The sequence below is a fragment of the Prionailurus bengalensis genome, chromosome A1 (genome assembly GCF_016509475.1).
Source record: "Prionailurus bengalensis isolate Pbe53 chromosome A1, Fcat_Pben_1.1_paternal_pri, whole genome shotgun sequence".
Classification (NCBI taxonomy): Eukaryota; Metazoa; Chordata; class Mammalia; order Carnivora; family Felidae; genus Prionailurus; species Prionailurus bengalensis.
Genome location: NC_057343.1, coordinates 175,600,011 through 175,616,817, shown reverse-complemented (window position 1 = coordinate 175,616,817; position 16,807 = coordinate 175,600,011). Strand labels below are relative to the sequence as shown.

Genomic DNA, 16,807 nt, shown 5'->3' with positions numbered 1-16,807 from the left:
ATCTTAGTTTCCATGGAAGCTGTTTCCAAAGGCCGTTTATTTGATACAATGGACACTTTTTATTTCTGCATCCTCAGCTCCTTTCTACTTCCTTCCTCTGCCTCGTTTTTCCTACTTTTTCAAATCTGAGCTGAGTGCAACCATCTCTGGGAGTCCCCTTCCCCCAAATCTATCAGGAATGGAAATCTAACTTGAAAGAACTTTGTGATTTAAAAAGAAAAGAAAAAGAAAAGAGTGTATGTGAGTAGCTTTCCAAGGCCTGAAATGATGTCATCTGAACTCTGTCTCCCTTGCATCTTTCAGCTTAGTTTCTCTTCTGTAGATTGGGAGAAAGTCCGCCCTGACCAATAGCCCCTTATCCATGTTCTCCCAGCTCTGTAACTCCAATAGGGGCGAGGGAAGGGGACGAGTCTACATATAAACACAGGACAGGATTCTGCTTGGTCCAGCTTGGGTCTCGTACCCAGAACGTGGTAGGTATGAGAAGATAAAAGATTGATGATCTGACTAGGATCAAATGAAACAAGAAGGGGAATGAATTGGAAGGGAAGGCGTGTCAGTTCTCTTTTTTTTCTTTAATGTTTATTTATTTATTTGAGAGAGAGAGAGAGAGAGAGAGAGAGAGAGAGAGAGAATCCCAAGAAGGTTGTGGGCTGTCAGTGAAGAACCTAATACGGGGCTCGAACTCATGAACTGTGATACGACCTGAGCCAAAATCAAGAGTCAGACTCTTAATCTATCGAGCCACCCAGGCATCCTGAAGATGTGTCACTCCTAAGCCTTTGCCTCAAGAAGCACTGAGTTTCCTTCTTCTATATCTATCTCTGTCCCTCCACCCCCTTGTCGGTCCAATTGTCCCAGCTGAGTCCCCAGACATGTAAAAGAGCCCTGCTAGGATCCACAAAGCCACTGACAGCCCACAGCTGACCAGACATGAGTAAGCCTTGCTGAGCCCAGCTCCTATCAGCACAACTTCCAGTCAACATAGGCTCAGGCACAAAAATGAATGTTCATTGTTGTATACTCCTGAGGTTTCCGGGCTGTGCTAGAACATCACTGTGGCAACAGATAACTGATACGCTCTGTATCTACTCTACCTCTCTTGCAACCCCATTCTGCAGGCAAGCTAGTCAGTCCCTCCTCCAAGCTCTCGGCACTTAGCTATACAGCCCGCATTATACTGTTGCAATTCTTATATTGAATTGTAATCATTTCTTGTAATTACTTGTTTACATCTCTATCTCCTTGCCAATAAGCCCTGTGAAGGAACGATTTCTTTTCTTTCTTTCTTTTTTCTTTTTTTCCATCTTTTTGAGCCAAACACTTGCACAGGGTTTGGTAAGGAACATAAACTGCTTCAACATTCGTAGGAATTCTGAGGATAAGGAGTGCTACCAAAAATTTTGTGAAACCCGTGCTGAGTGTCCAAATAAATTACTGACCAGCTTGAAAATCTTTACTTATGCATCGGGACGATTTCTTTTTTCTTCTCTGTGAGCTGCATAGCCATGATTTTTGTATGTCTTTCCATTGGGTGGTTTCTTCTTATTAGTTTGTAAATTTTTTAAAAATATTTTCTGGGTAGGTATTCTTTACCATATCCATGCATTGAAAATATTTCCTCCCAGTCTGTGAACTTTTCACTTTTTATGGTATCGTTGGTGAGCATGAATTTTTGAGTTTTCATAAGGTTTAACTTTTCAATCTTGCCTTTCTATTTTGTACTTTTTGTGTTTCCTTAAGAGTGACTCCTTCTCCCAGGGTCATAAACATACCCTCCTCTATTGTCTGCTAGAAACTTGAGAGCTTTGTTTCTCATACTTGGGTCTTTAATCCACCTGGAGCTGAGTTTTGTGTATGGTAGAAGTAAAGATTCAATTGCCCCAGCATTATTTAGTGAATATTTAACCTACGCCCCTCACTTGGGATGCCAGCTCAGAGCACATTTCTATACGTGCAGGGTCCATGTAGGGTATCGCTGTTTGGCTGCACTAAGCTATTTGTTGCACAAACATACTACCTCTCTGTATTTATAGCATGAATCACTCCCCCCTCCTCTGTTTCTTCAAAATTGTTTTGGCTATTTCTGGTTCTTTGTTTTTCCCTATACATTTTATAGTCCTTTTATCTAGCTGTGCATACACACTCTTACGCCCACTGGATTTGTCAGGATTTTGTTTGGGATTGCATTACATTTATAGGTTATTTGGGGGAAGAATTTAGGACTTTAAAAATGGAGTCTTCCGGGGCGCCTGGGTGGCGCAGTCGGTTAAGCGTCCGACTTCAGCCAGGTCACGATCTCGCGGTCCGTGAGTTCGAGCCCCGCGTCGGGCTCTGGGCTGATGGCTCAGAGCCTGGAGCCTGTTTCCGATTCTGTGTCTCCCTCTCTCTCTGCCCCTCCCCCGTTCATGCTCTGTCTCTCTCTGTCCCAAAAATAAATAAGCGTTGAAAAAAAAATTAAAAAAAAAATGGAGTCTTCCTCTCCATGAACATGATGTAATTCACCATATACTGCATTTCCTCTATCCCCAAGATATACCCAGAACCCAATAATTCTCACCGCCTCACTTGTATCAACCTGGTCCAAGCCGCCATCGTATTTCCCTGGCTAACCAGGGTAGCCACCCTACTGACCTCTTTCTGTCTCCATGTCCTGCAGCCTATTCTCCATACCGTAGCCAGAGCGAGTCTTTTCAAAGACGTAAGTCAGACCGTGATGGCCTTGTGGCACCAGTTGTGGCTAACTCCACACTCGGGGGACACGGATTTAAATGAATGAATGAGCGGCTGCGAACTCTATACCAGACGCTGGCCTTGAAGAAATGATTTGCCCAATTTCCACTGGGCAAGCCCAAATGGGAAGCGCTGGCACCGGCCTGAGCAGAGAGGGCCCCCGACCGCCTGGAGGCCGAAGTTGGGACTTCACCGCGGGGCCCGAGAGCGGGGAGGGGCCAGAAGCGAGAGCGCGGGCACGAGGGAGCGCGCCGGGCGCAGCGCGAGGCCAGGCGGAGGGCGCGGCGAGTCGGGGGCGGGCCCGGGGCTCCACGCGGCCGCCTGGCTCCGCACGGGGACGCGCTCCCAGGGCGCGCGCGGGGCGGCGGCGGCGCGCGGGGCCGCCCTGGCGGGAGAATCGCTTCCGGTGGCGGCGCGGGCAGCGCTGAGCGGGGAGTGCCAGCGGCGCGGGCGGCGGGTGGCGGGGAGCGGTGAGTTGCGGGCGTCGGGCCGAGCCGGGGTGGGTGGGAAGCGCGCGGGGAGCCCGGCGGAGGGGCGCGGGCAGGGGCGGAGCGGCGCGGGCCGGCAGACGGGTTGCGCGGAGACCCCCCTCCCCCTCCGGGCGGAGGTCGGGAACCCCCGCGCCGTGCCGGGGACTCCCGGGCCAGGGGTCCCGGCACCTTGGGGACCCCTGCCCTCCCGCTGTCTGGACGCCCCCCACCTGCAGCAGCCCGACCTGTCCCCGAGGCCCCCTGAGCCCCGGCGGTGGAGTGCGGTCTTGCCCCGGACGGGAAGGGGCTCACCCATCCACGCCCGCACGCGCCCTGCCACGCTGTGCTCGGCCGCGTGACCAGACTCCCCGCGGTGAGGACACCCAAAATGGCTGCCGCGGGGACAGGCCACCGCGCTACGGGCGCGAGTGATTGCCTGGTGACCAGGTGTTACCGACCCTACCCTCATGTCCCCACACTCTTAGCTCTTGGTTTCTCCTCCCGGCGCAGAGCAGGGCTCCTTGATCGGGTTAGAGACCACCCGGCCCCTGCCCTAGAACTCGCGATCTTGCAGGAAAGAGGGGAGCCAGTGGTCCTGGCCCCACCTTGCATCTCCATGCCCTCTTGATCTTTCCCACGTGTCACGGGTCTCCAACCTCCCCGGAATGACAACCATGGTATCTGCTAAGCTTGTGCAGTGATTTCTTTCGGTCCATTTACTTTTACATTCTTTCAGCCCCGTGAGGTGCTTGGTGGTGTTGTCCATGATCCAGATGAGGAAGCTGGTACTCAGAGAGGTTAAGTAACCAGCACAAGGTCGCACAGTTGGCCATCTGTAGAGCAAGGCCACGTCTCAGCTTAAGCGTTGCCCATGACTGTGTTGTCTAAAATTGCCCCCTCACGCAACCATTCTTTGTTAGGTTACCCCTGTGGGTTTTCTTCAATAGCATTTGTCACCAGTTGGAATTAACTGTGTTTACTTGTTCGTTTTCTTCTCTCATCTTGTGATCAGGGCCTGTTTGTCGTGCTCACCTATCTGTCCCTACCTACATCCAGCAATCTCCTGTACTAGGTAGACCCTCAATGAATATGCGTTGGGTGCCTGAATGACAACGCCTACCTCCGAGTGACTTCAGAGCATAAGCACTTAACCACCTCATGGACAGCTGCCTTCTGAACCCCCACTGCATTTTGTTTGTACTTCTCTCAAACTCATAATCTCTCTTCTGCCTCGCCTTCTAGATTTTGACTTGGGTGCCTCTTGCTTTTCTCTTCCTTGGTCTATCCCCAGTTCACTGAGCTGCTTCCAGGCATTGCAATAGGTGGGAGGTGGGTATGCAGGTAAATAAGGAGGCTCTGCGACTCTTAACGGTGCTGGAGTCAGACTTGACATACAAGGTATACAGGATTGGGGGGGATCTCTTTGAAAAGATGCGTGGAGGCTCTACCAAGAAGTTCTGGGGCCTCTAGCAGGTCCTTTCTCCCTAGGACTGCAGGTGTCCAGCTTGCAAAAATGACAGTGTTTGGAAGGGAAGATCTATCAGATCCTGTCTTAGCCCTACGTATAATTGCTCTAAGTATGCCCTCAAGGGTTAGATTGAGGGTGCAGGCTTTTAAGCCCCGTGGGCCTTCAGAAAAGGGACAGTATCTGGTGTAGTTGTCAGAGAGGAACGTGCATAGCAAAGCAAAGTCTGGCTGGACTTCAGAGGTGGTCATATATTTAGAATGCTCTTAATGCTCTGTAGAAGTCTCATGAAATCTCATGCAGATGGATGTAGCAAGATGCCAACAGGGAGGAAACATCCCTCCCCCTCTTCGCTTCCTGGGCAGAAATCTTAGAGGACGACCAGAGCAGCAGTGACCTTACGAATTGGTCCATCGTCCAACTTCTTTGCTCTCCAGTGCCTTAGAATAAAAATATGGATGGCATCTACGTCCATCCCCCTATGCAGGCAGTGGTCAGATGTATTTAGTTGGAGTATAATCATGGGTGGAACTGACCTTTTGTATGAGGTTAAAGGTAAGACATCGGTAGCAGTAATCAAATAAAAAAAAAAAAAGGCTGACTTATCTGGAAAGTGAAAAATTAAAGTAAGTATCAAACCTGTATATAATTATACAAAGTTCAAAGTTATTGACATTTTAGTTAACTGTTACTTTGTCACATATTTTCAGGTACAGTATCTATAACATGATTTGATTCTTTTTTTTTTTAAATTTTTTTAACATTTATTCATTTTTGAAAGGCAGAGAGAGACAGAGCGCGAACGGGGAAAGGGGCAGAGAGAGAGGGAGACACAGAATCCTAAACGGGCTCCAGGCTCTGAGCTGTCAGCACAGAGCCCGACGCGGGGCTCGAACCCATGGACCGCGAGATCACGACCTGAGCTGAAGTCGGACGCTTAACCGACTGAGCCACCCAGGCGCCCCCATGATTTGATTCTTTAAAGTGGGTGGTAAAATATTCAACTGAATATGTCTAAAATAGTATGTTAACATTTGTATAGGCTGATGCCACCATCTCAAGTAGAAACCAATAGCATTAAAAAAAAAGAAAGAAAATGGATGAGAACTTCACCCCATCCTAAGAAATTGGTTAAGAAACCCATACCCAAAGTTGATCTTGACTGCTAGAATATGACTGATGATTGTATTGTCACTGGGATGTTTTAAAGTTAATCCAAGAGTGGGATCTGCATTGTGGGGTGGGAAGTAGGGGGCGGGGAGGGTGCTGACAGGGAGATAGGCAGAAGGCATTAATTCTCCATGTCTTCCCTCGGTTCTAGAAAAGCCCCCCTGGAATAGAGGAAAGTGTGCAACAGAAAGCCATTGATGAGTGGAAATGCGCTTTGAAGGAATCTAGTTCTTTGCACAGGATTCAACTTCCTGGTCTGTAATTTGGTCTCCTGTGTGGCCACACCCTCGAGAAAGGAACCCTGTGCCTGGACGACCAGCCCAAACAAATTAGTAAATGTGCTGTTTAGGCTTCTTGAGTTAGGGTGATTGCCCCTGGCAGGCACATCACCTGTGGGCCCCCCGGGGTCAGAAGCGTGGTGGAAAGTCAGACAGAAGCACTGATTCCAGGTTGTGCCATCTTGGGTGTGGAACTTGACTTTTCTGAGCAACTCTACAAAACTGGGGACGTTTTCTTGGAGAACAGAAATGAGGCTTCGGCATCGAATAATCCCGGAAAGCCTAGCATCTGGCATAGTGGGCACTCAGTCACATCGCCTAGACAGTGACTTTGACGGGGTGTTTCACACCTGCCTGGCCCTAACTAAACCAGGGCAACTAGGCTTTCTTACCTCTTTCAAACTGCAGTTGTTCTAATCAACAGCAAGGGTACAGTTTAATAATCTAATTTCCATCGTTAATCTTTAGCCAGGGTTAAAGGTCTTTGTTACTAAGTCCCTGATAAAAAGCATATTCTCTGCTAACTTGTTTCCTGCAAAGTTTTGGCAAAAAAATTTTTTCCAATATTTAAGCATTTTCTTGGCATGTAGCTAAAAGTTTGAAACAAAGTTTATCTTGGAGGGAAGTTATTTTTGATAGACATTTTCGATCATCATCTTCAAGCAGCCAAGCTCCAGTCCGTTTCTCCCCCAACCCCATCACCACCACCATTGCCAGTGACTGTATTTATGGGCAGGACTTCAGCCAGTGAGGACATCCACTCACAGGAAACTGGCTTGTTAGAAATGTTTCCTACCTTTATTTAGCATTTTACAATTAATAAAGGTTTAAAGCTCTCTTGTGTACCTCAGCTTGCTCTTTGAGCCACCTCTTATCTCCATTCTATAGATGATAATATTGAGGCTCAGAGATGTGAAGTGAGTCACCCAGTGACATGCCTACAAAGGAAGTGACAGAATCAGGACTCTAGTCCACAGTGCATTTGGTCCAGTCCCGTTCTGATTCCATACACTGTCAGGGTAAGTGCTCGCAGGACCAGGCCATAGGGCAGGAAGCTACTCTCATCAGGAACCAGCCAGAAAGAACAGACCCAGCAACCAGTATTAACGGCCAGGGAGTCGTCTAAATGTCTACACTGGCCCTCCAAAAGGGTAAGCATCTTCCCTTAACTGGGAGGGCATTTGGTCATTATTTATTTATTATTTTTATCTTCTTCCCATGGTGTTTCTCGAACTTACCTAATCATAGGATTCCCCTGGTGTATTTCTCAAAAATCTATTTCCAAGGCCACATCCACAGCTCTACTGAATCGGAATCTCCGGGGAAATGCTATCCTGGTTACAACCCCTTCTCCCAGGAGCAGGGTTCTGGAGGAGCCAGAGGACTTAGGTTAATGTTTCAATACCCCTACGTACTTGAGCAGGTTAGCTCAGGAAACTGAACTGTTGTGAGGGTTAGAAGAGTTGGTAATCTAAGGAAAGCTCTTAGAACAGATGGTTGTTAAATATTAGTGGTGGTTATTAGGTAATATCCCAGTTTCATCCATAAAGATCCAGAAACTTGGAACAGTGGGCTAATGCATACAAGGTCGCAGAGTCATTGGTGGAGCTGGGATTTGAACTCCGATCTGCTGCCTCCACAAACACAGTCTCCTAACCACTATACCTCCATTCAGGGATCCCAAGTTATGAGACAGTTGGTTAAGTACAACCAAACGGATGGAAACCAAACGGATCACCGTTGCCTAATTGGTGCAGACTTCAGCAGCCGTGAAGGCTTATCTGTAGTAGAAGGTGGTCCTGGTTCTAGGAACCGGGGGGTGGTTTTTCGCCTTTGTGTAGCTGTGCACGGACTGTGTGACACCTAACAGAAATGCCCTCCCAGAATTGTTCGCGAAGACTGTGGTGTAATTTGAATAATGACTTGGAAGGAGATGGAGTTCATTAACGTTGCCAGTAGGCCCATGATCGATCATGTAGTCCTGTGTTATGAGTAGAGGAACTTTGTCATGCCACTCTGGCTTTAAAAGCTTATGGATTCTGTGACTTAGTCATTGTGTACTTCAGAGCAGGCTTACTCCATGTGACGGATATTCTTGAGAACTATGTACAGAGTTGGATACCAGAGTCACTCAGCAAGATTTGTGATCTGATAACTCAGTTAAAGACTTTATCGGCAGAGTTGGGCGATGTCCATGCATAATAAGCTCTGTGTACGAAGGATGTCTGCAGGTTTTTGGGGGGAAGTTTAGGTTGTGATCATTAAAATGTTTGTTTTTCAACTACTGTTCACAGTATATATTGGGTCTTTCCAAACGCAAGACCAAGCCGGTGTTGGGTACAAGGGAGGCCTTCAGTGGATACTGAATATATCAAGTAATTTTGTTTGTGAATTAATGAATAAAAAGGCTTGGAGAAATTTATTTTGATGAAGCTCCCTGATACTATATTTATGCAAACCCTTAGCCAAGGGTTTGAATTCTGACAGTTTCCTCCTAAGAGATTATTTCTGTCCCCTCTCAGGGGTTAATTAATGAATCAACATATATAGTTTGTAAAATAATCTCTTTGGAAATGTCATTTAAATCCAGTCTAATTCTCTAATTAGTAATGGTGCCAGATAGCCACATCCTGAGTTCATTCCAAGTGATTTTGTCTCTAAGTGATAAAGCTTTGCCTTTCTTTTAAAAAATTTTTTTTTCAACGTTTATTTATTTTTGGGACAGAGAGAGACAGAGCATGAACGGGGGAGGGGCAGAGAGAGAGGGAGACACAGAATCGGAAACAGGCTCCAGGCTCTGAGCCATCAGCCCAGAGCCCGACGCGGGGCTCGAACTCACGGACCGCGAGATCGTGACCTGGCTGAAGTCGGACGCTTAACCGACTGCGCCACCCAGGCGCCCCGCTTTGCCTTTCTTTTAATTGCAAAGTGATGTCAGTCATCCACAGAAAACTTATAAAGTATGTCTGTCTGTATATTTTTTTAATTATTATTTAATTGCTTATTTAATTAATTTATTTATTTTGAGAGAGACAAAGAGAGCACAAGCGGGGAAGAGTCAGAGAGAGAGGGAGAGAGGGAGGATCCCAAGCAGGCTCCACACCACCTGCACAGAGTCAGGTGTGGGCTCAAACTCACAAACCGTGAGATCATGACCTGAGCCGAAACCAAGAGTCGGATGCTTAACCAACTAAGCCACCCGGGTGCCCCTGTATGTATGTATTTTTTAAGAGAGAGAGAGCACATGAGCTGAGGAGAGGAGCAGAAGGAGAGAGAGAGAGAGAGAGAGAGAGAATCTTAAGCAGGCTCTATGCTTAGTGCAGAGCCCGATGCAGGGCTCAATCCCACAACCCCCTGGGATCATGACCTGAGCTGAAGTCAAGAGTCAGACACTCAACTGACTGAGCCACCCAGGCACCCCTCATGGAAAAGATTGTTGAGTAAGAATTCATACCTCATTTGGTCAGGCTTCAGGAAGCTCCTTACAGCTACTTTAACATATAAAGACGTCACCTTCACCAGCCGTTTCCCCGTAATATCTCTGTGCTGGACTCTTCACAGCCTCCTTCCCTCCTCAGCAACCCCTATTCCATCATTTCAGATCGTGCAAGCTGAGTCTGTTGAACGTCAGAAGTGTGCCAAGATGGTGTTGTGTAAACCGTAGCATTTTGCTGTTGGGCATGTGCAGTTGTCACAGTGGCCGGGAACTGGCTCCTAAGTTCCTGCTGGGGGAGGTCTTCACTTACTGCCTCCGTGGCTGTGATGTTCCACAGTCCTGTCTCTCTCTCTGTGGCATCATTTCTGAAGGTATTTCAGCAGTTCCGCGTAACTGTGAAGGCCTCAGGTAGACGTGCGAAGGGGACATCCCCCCCACTGCTGTCTTCTGATTCTCGAGATGACTCTTTCATTAGCTTCAGGTGTGATAAAGCTGGTAAACTCACGCATTCTTGAACACATTCTTTGGCGTCCCGTGCAGGCATCCCTTTAAGGTATTGCATTTTTCCTTATCCGTGCTGCTTTGGCAGTCCAGAGACGTACATCTTGTTCTCTGAAACTTTCTTCTGAACCATTTTGGCTTCTTGATCATTCCTCCTGCCACCAGTATCACAAGGTTGTACATCACGATGACTTCCTCCGGGGTTCTCTGCAGAAATTCCTAGTTGATGAGTATCTGTCATAAAACTGTCAGCATCCGTTGTTCATGAAAAACTGTCAGAACCATGTGCTCAGCTGTGTGTGAGAACATCTCTCTAAAAAGGTGTCTGATCTTGGACCAGTTTCAAGCCAGTCAGGGTGAGGGAGCTAGCCCAGGAACCCCAAACCTTCAGATGACTGCTCATTTTATGGGTGAACCAGACTGTGAGGAAACCAAGCTCATTCCTTCTCCTCCCACCCCTGGGGACTCGGCTTCCTCCCTACAGAGGTGCCCAAGGGGGGCACCCCCAACCCTCCAGCGCAAACAGCTGGTCAGTACCCAGTATGTGGGGGCCAGTGCCATCTGCCAGTCAGTGGGCACCCAAGACGTGGTGGTTTGACCAAACGGTCAGGCCCAGTCATGGCCCAGCAAGCAGGCAGAAAGGGGGCATGCCTCAGAGACCCCCGCGTGGTGGCAGAGGCCACGCTGGCTCATTCACCCTGGAGATGGCTGCGTGATCAGAGATCCAGATGGGTCTCAGTCCCCTCCCTTAGCCAGCTCCAGGTAGAAAATGCAGCGTGCCTGGGGTAATGATAAGAGGGGTCCCCAGCAGTGCCTCGGCGCCCCCTCAGCCTGCAGCCCCCAGCACCCTGGCTCGGTGCACAAAGTGCTGCTGTCTGGTCTGCAGTCAGAGCACCCAGGCCCGGGCGTGGACAGGAGGGGAGACAAGTACCCCAGGGCAGTGGCGGGACCACTCCTGGGCCCCCCCCTTTTTTTTATGTTTTTATTTTATTTTTGGGAGAGAAACAGAGCATGAGCAGGGGAGGGGCAGAGAGAGAGGGAGACACAGGATCTGAAGCAAACTCCAGGCTCTGAGCTGTCCGTGCAGAACTAACATGGGGCTCGAACTCACGGACTGTGAGATCATGGCCTGAGCTGAAGTCAGACGCTTAACCGACTGAGCCACCCAGGTGCCCCATGGCCCTACTGGTTTTTAATGTGGAATAAGAAATACATTTTTGAAAAGAAAAAAAAAACAAAAAACCAAAAAACCCGAAAGTGGAACTCCTGATTCTAGACACTGGTTGATTTGTTTAAAGTTGAGAAAGTGGAAGTGTGCTTGAAGGTTCATGTGTGAAAAAGGCTTGGCTAATTGAAACATGGGCATCACAGTTAATAATTAAAAATTTACCTGGTTTGAGACCAGCTGTCTTGGTAAGCGTGTTAATATGACATTCCTGATGAGGCTTCATGTTTTTGAAATGCATGGGGGGGCAGAGACAGGTTATGAAGGCTAACTGGTATTTCTTATGCCAACGTACAGTGCTATTTGAAATCCTTTCTAAGTAGGGAGAACGGTGCTGTATTAGTTTCCTTTCGCCACTATAACAGACCACGACAAAATTAATATTTGTAAACCAGCACATTATTTGATAGTTCTGGAGTCCGGTGGTCTAAAATGAGCCTCCAGAGCACAAGTTGGGGAGGGGCAGAGAGAGAAGGCTTCTGGAGGCTCTTTGACTTTTGCAGCTTCCAGGAGCTGCCCATGTGCCTTGGCTCACCGCCTCACGTCACCCCAGTGTCTGCTCGTCTCACATCTGTTCTTCCGGCTCTGCCTCACCTGCCCTCCTCTTTCTCTCGTGGGGGCTCTTGTGATCGTATCAGACCCACCTGAGTAAGCCCCGGTGGTTCCCAGTCTCAAGAGCCCTGCCTTAGTCACAGCAGCAGAGTCCCTTGGTCACAGAAGGTGACGGTGCGTGCGGCTAAGACGTGCACATGTTGGGGAGGGGCATCATTCTGCCTACCACAGGTCCTTACAGGGCCCATCACTAAAAGCTTTCAGGGTTGGGGTTTTGGTGGGCTTGGCCGGGAGTCTGAAGATCAGCCTCCTAGCTCCCTTGCTGGGTAGGTGAGGATTAGTTGTGAGTAGCATCTCAGGATCTTGCTTTCCTCCTCGTTGAGCACGCTGTCAGGAGAGCTGAGGTAGACTCTTCTGCCACGGCGTGTAGCAGGAGCTGGCACTCTTAGGCTAGCATCTAGCCCAGTTCCTGGCATGTAATAGAAACTCCAGACGTGTTGGGGTTCCTTTCTTCCATCTCTCCCCTTTTCCTTTGCCTAAAGAAGGACTCCTCCTTTAGGCAAAGAAGGCCTCCACAGCTTGCTTCTTGCTCACATGTTCTAGGGTCACCACAGGGTCCTTGTAGTGCAGAACTTCATAGTGTCCGTAGACATGTTAGTATTTAAACAAAAAAGGAGGGCCTCAAAGATACCAGTTCTGTGCAGGCGTTAATTGATGTACTTTGAGGGGAAAAATAGCTAAATGAGAGCGGTAGAGTAGAGTAGAGAGAGCTGGCAGACCAATGCCCGGGAGTGCAGTCCTGCTTTGGGCTGTCCAGCTTGTCTTCAGCCACCAGCACCAGTCACACAACCCGGGCAAGTTATTTGCAGCCTCTGGGCCTCCGTCTTCCTCATTTGTGTGGTGCAGTTAAAAATGGCGGGTCAGGGGCCCCTGGGTAGTTCAGTCGGTTAAGCGTCCAACTTCGGCTCAGAGCATGGTCTCACGGTTCATGGGTCTGAACCCTGCATCGGGCTCTGTGCTGACAGCTCAGAGCCTGGAGCCTGCTTCGGATTCTGTGTCTCCTTCTCTCTCTGCCCCTCCCCAACTTGTGCTCTGTGTCTCTCTGTCTCTCAAAAACAAATAAATGTAAAAAAAAAAAAAAAAAAAATCTCATGCCTGGCCTTCTGCTAGGCCTACTGGGTCGGAATCTCTAGACAGGAGATAGTAATTGCCTTTGCGGGGACAAACCGTTCCCTAAGGAGGAACACTTAACGTGTGTGTACCATCTCTCCCTACTTGCAGCCACCATTGCTGAGAGTTTTTAGAACGTGCAGAGTTCTGCAGTGTTCCTCTCCCCCTAGACTGGCTCCTCAGGGGGCTGTATTCTCCTGTCTTCACATTCCCAAAATGGGAGTAACCACCTACCAAGGTGTTCTTCATTTTGGCCAGCTGGACTACCAAGGGATTCACTTGGCCTGTTTTCTAGGACACCACCCTGTCCTGCTTTTCCTCATGCTGGTCACTCCTTGTCAACATCCTTTGCTGTAGCCCCACCTGCTGAGTCCCCTCCACTCCCTGCGGGGCACGAAGGTGTCTCAGCAGACAAGTCTGGAAGCTACTGCTCTCCTGGGTGTGAATTGGAGTTTTTGTTTTGCTTTGTATATGTTTTGTAAGTAACACATTTGATGTATTCGAATTCATAATTTAGACATTTCTCATAACAGTGGCACAACTCTTTGATGTGTACTACATAGCCCTTGATTTTGATGTGTTCTAGTTTGAAATTTAAGACGTTTTCTCTTACCATAGCCCAGTCAGCCAAAACCCAGCAGGGACAAAGCTGTAGTCAACAAAGTCATGTTCGTTGGCTTCTTGCGTTGAGGGAGACCACACACCAGAGGAACCAACAAAGGAGGAGATAAATCTTATAGAGCATCTTGGAGAACAGTGGACTTTAGATGAAGTTCAGTGAAACAGTATTTTCATTGGCTTCAACCAGGGCTGCGTGTTAAGGTCTAGACCCTGAAGTGGTCCCACTGCCCTGTTTCCTTGGAAATTACAGAGTTAAAAATTTGTGGAATGTCGTGTCCAGAAACTCTGTGATAAACTCCACACCTAGGCTGGGAATCCAGGCTCCTTTTCTTTTCTTTCCTTTTTTTTAATATGAAGTTTATTGTCAAATCGGTTTCCATACAACACCCACTGCTCATCCCAACAGGTGCCCTCCTCAGTGCCCATCACCCACTTTCCCCTCCCTCCCACCCCCCATCAACCCTCAGTTTATTCTCAGTTTTTAAGAGTCTCTTATGGTTTGCCTCCCTCCCTCTCTAACTTTTTTTTCCCCTTTCCCCACCCCCATGGTCTTCTGTTAAGTTTCTCAGGATCCACATAAGAGTGAAAACATATAGTATCTGTCTTTCTCTGTATGACTTATTTCACTTAGCGTGACACTCTCCAGTTTCATCCATGTTGCTCCAAAAGGCCATATTTCATTCTTTTTCATTGCCAAGTAGTATTCCGTTGTGTGTATAAACCACAATTTCTTTATTCATTCATCAGTTGATGGACATTTAGGCTCTTTCCATAATTTGGCTATTGTTGAGAGTGCTGCTGTAAACATTGGGGTACAAGTACCCCTATACATCAGCACTCCTGTATCCCTTGGGTAAATTCCTAGCAGTGCTATTTTTTAATCTTTTGAGGAACCTCCACACTGTTTTCCAGAGCTGCTGCACCAGTTTGCATTCCCACCAACAGTGCAAGAGGGTTCCCGTTTCTCCACATCCTCGCCAGCATCTGTAGTCTCCTGATTTGTTCATTTTAGCCACTGTGACCTACGTGAGGTAATATCTCAGTGTGATTTTGATTTGTATTTCCCTGATGAGCAGTGACGTTGAGCATCTTTTCATGTGCCTGGTGGCCATCTGGATGTCTTTAAAGAAGTGTCTATTCATGTCTTTTGCCCATTTCTTCACTGGATTGTTTGTTTTTCGGGTGTGGTGAGGTCTTTTTCGGTTTGGTGAGGTCTTTATAGATTTTGGATACTAGCAGGCTCCTTTTCTTTGTGAAGAGTGGAATGTTTCGTTCTTTCTGTTGGATTTCCAATAGCAAAGTTTCTAACAGTTTGTGATTATAGAAAACAAGGTGTCTGGGTGAGATAAGAAAGCAGTGGTCACTCAAAGAAGGGGACAGTGTTATGACACTTTACAGCTGCATCGTGACCTCGGGAGAAGTATGGTTTCCCATTAACTTTGCAGTTGGCTTCATCTGTGTTTGCTAGTCCAGCTGGCTTTATGAAGAGCCGACCTGATTTTTACCTTCTCACTCTTCCTGACCGGCTATGTCACACGCACTAGATTTCTCACGTCTGTTGTCCTAACACGTTCGCTTTTGATCCGGTGGGCTGTGATACGTATTGAGAGTTTGATAAAGCCCGGTGACCAGAGTGCCTAGCGTCTGCACCTGGCATCTTACCGTACCTAAGAACTTGTGAAGCACCTGGAGAAGAAAGCTGCTGTTCGAACTGGTATTAGAAATGTAGGGGAGGGAGACAGGAATACAAAAGCAATGGTTTGAAGCCTTCATAGTGATCCAGTCCTTCAATCTGCTAATGTCATGCAGAGATCAAGCCTAAGGAGATCACCAGCTTTGAAGAGATCAGAGACAAGGATACAACATGATTTATCATGGTGAAAAACTGGAAATAACTTAAACATTAAAGGTGTTGTTATATACCCAAAATGAATATTTAGTGCCGTGGGAAATGCTCATGAAATAAGCACAAAACAAAAAAAATGAGGAAATTAAAATACAGAGTATGATATCAACTTTATTTTTTTACTTATATGATAATATGTATAAAAAAATGCCTGCAAGGAATTACCAAAACATTAAAGATGTTTATTTCAGTGTGGCTAAATTAGCAGAGGTTTTGTTTCTTCTGTGTTTTCTCCAATAAGCTTACATTATTCAGAATACTACCATAAGCATGCATTTTAATAATTCAGTGCAGTTTTAAAAATAAGTGCGTATCACTCAGAGAAAGAAATTATTTACTTTGGGGAAGATAGTAATGGTCCTTAGCCACAAACTACACTAAATGCTACAGTTTTACTCTTATTCATGGGATTGTGTCACTGTGCTTTTTCCACTATGTTAGATTGAAGAACATAACTTGTCTTTTTGATTGGTGGCTTATATGCTCAACAAGCCTGCCTGAATCTGAATCTTGTTCTAATTGTAGGATGTTTAGCATTTACTTAACCCTTTTTTGCATTAGTCACTTCTACTGGTAGAAACAACAAATTTAATAGACCAGAGTGCAGTAGTAGTTTGAGAAAAGGGGTTTCAAACTTCAGACCCTGTTACTGCTGATGTTAATTTTAACTTTTTAGATTTCTTTTTTTCTAGAGTATTTCTAGGCTTCCAAAAGTTAAGGAGTGATGAGACACTATGTGTTTATAAAGAGAAATATGGTGGGAAATTAGTGAAATTTGGTTAAGATCAGGTGGGATTTGTGGACAAAGTAAGCTTTGGATGTAGATGGTCCTTCTGCCAGTTATAGCCAAGTTATTTTTGTAAATAGGAATGTACATAAATCTTTGCCTGAAGGCTGATGTGACTCTAAGTTTGTAAAACCTGTTGGAACATTGTGAGCCTTGACTAGACTTGTCTTTTTGACCCTCTGCAGAGTCCAGGACGATGTCTGGAGAACTTCCAGCAAACATTAACATCAAGGAACCTCGATGGGATCAAAGCACCTTTGTTGGACGAGCCAATCATTTCTTCACTGTGACAGACCCCAGGAATATTCTGTTAAGCAACGAACAACTAGAGAATGCTAGAAGAGTGGTGCATGATTACAGGTAACGTTAACGGCTATGCTTTTTGGTGACTATAGTAATAGGTTGTCACGTGACCTATTGTCTCTAAACCTTCACTTAGTGATTTTACAACTTTCTTTTTAACCAAAAAGAAGAGGAAATGGGAACACACAGC

The 16,807-nt window shown here is 46.9% G+C and overlaps 1 protein-coding gene across 5 annotated transcripts in view; it reads left to right on the top strand.

Moving 5' to 3' along the window:
* Positions 1-3,030: 3,030 nt before the first annotated feature.
* The window catches only part of SFXN1 (sideroflexin 1), a 40,780-nt gene continuing 27,003 nt past the window's right edge, over positions 3,031-16,807 (top strand). The window contains exons 1-2 of one of the 5 annotated variants that reach the window (XM_043595582.1): positions 3,031-3,203; positions 16,500-16,674. In XM_043595582.1, coding sequence (XP_043451517.1) covers positions 16,511-16,674 — 164 coding nt within the window. In that variant the 5' untranslated portion in view covers positions 3,031-3,203; positions 16,500-16,510. Of the gene's footprint in view, positions 3,204-3,534; positions 4,545-6,001; positions 7,268-16,499; positions 16,675-16,807 lie in introns of those variants that run through there. The other 4 variants (XM_043595601.1, XM_043595591.1, XM_043595609.1 and 1 more) reach the window with 4 other exon arrangements.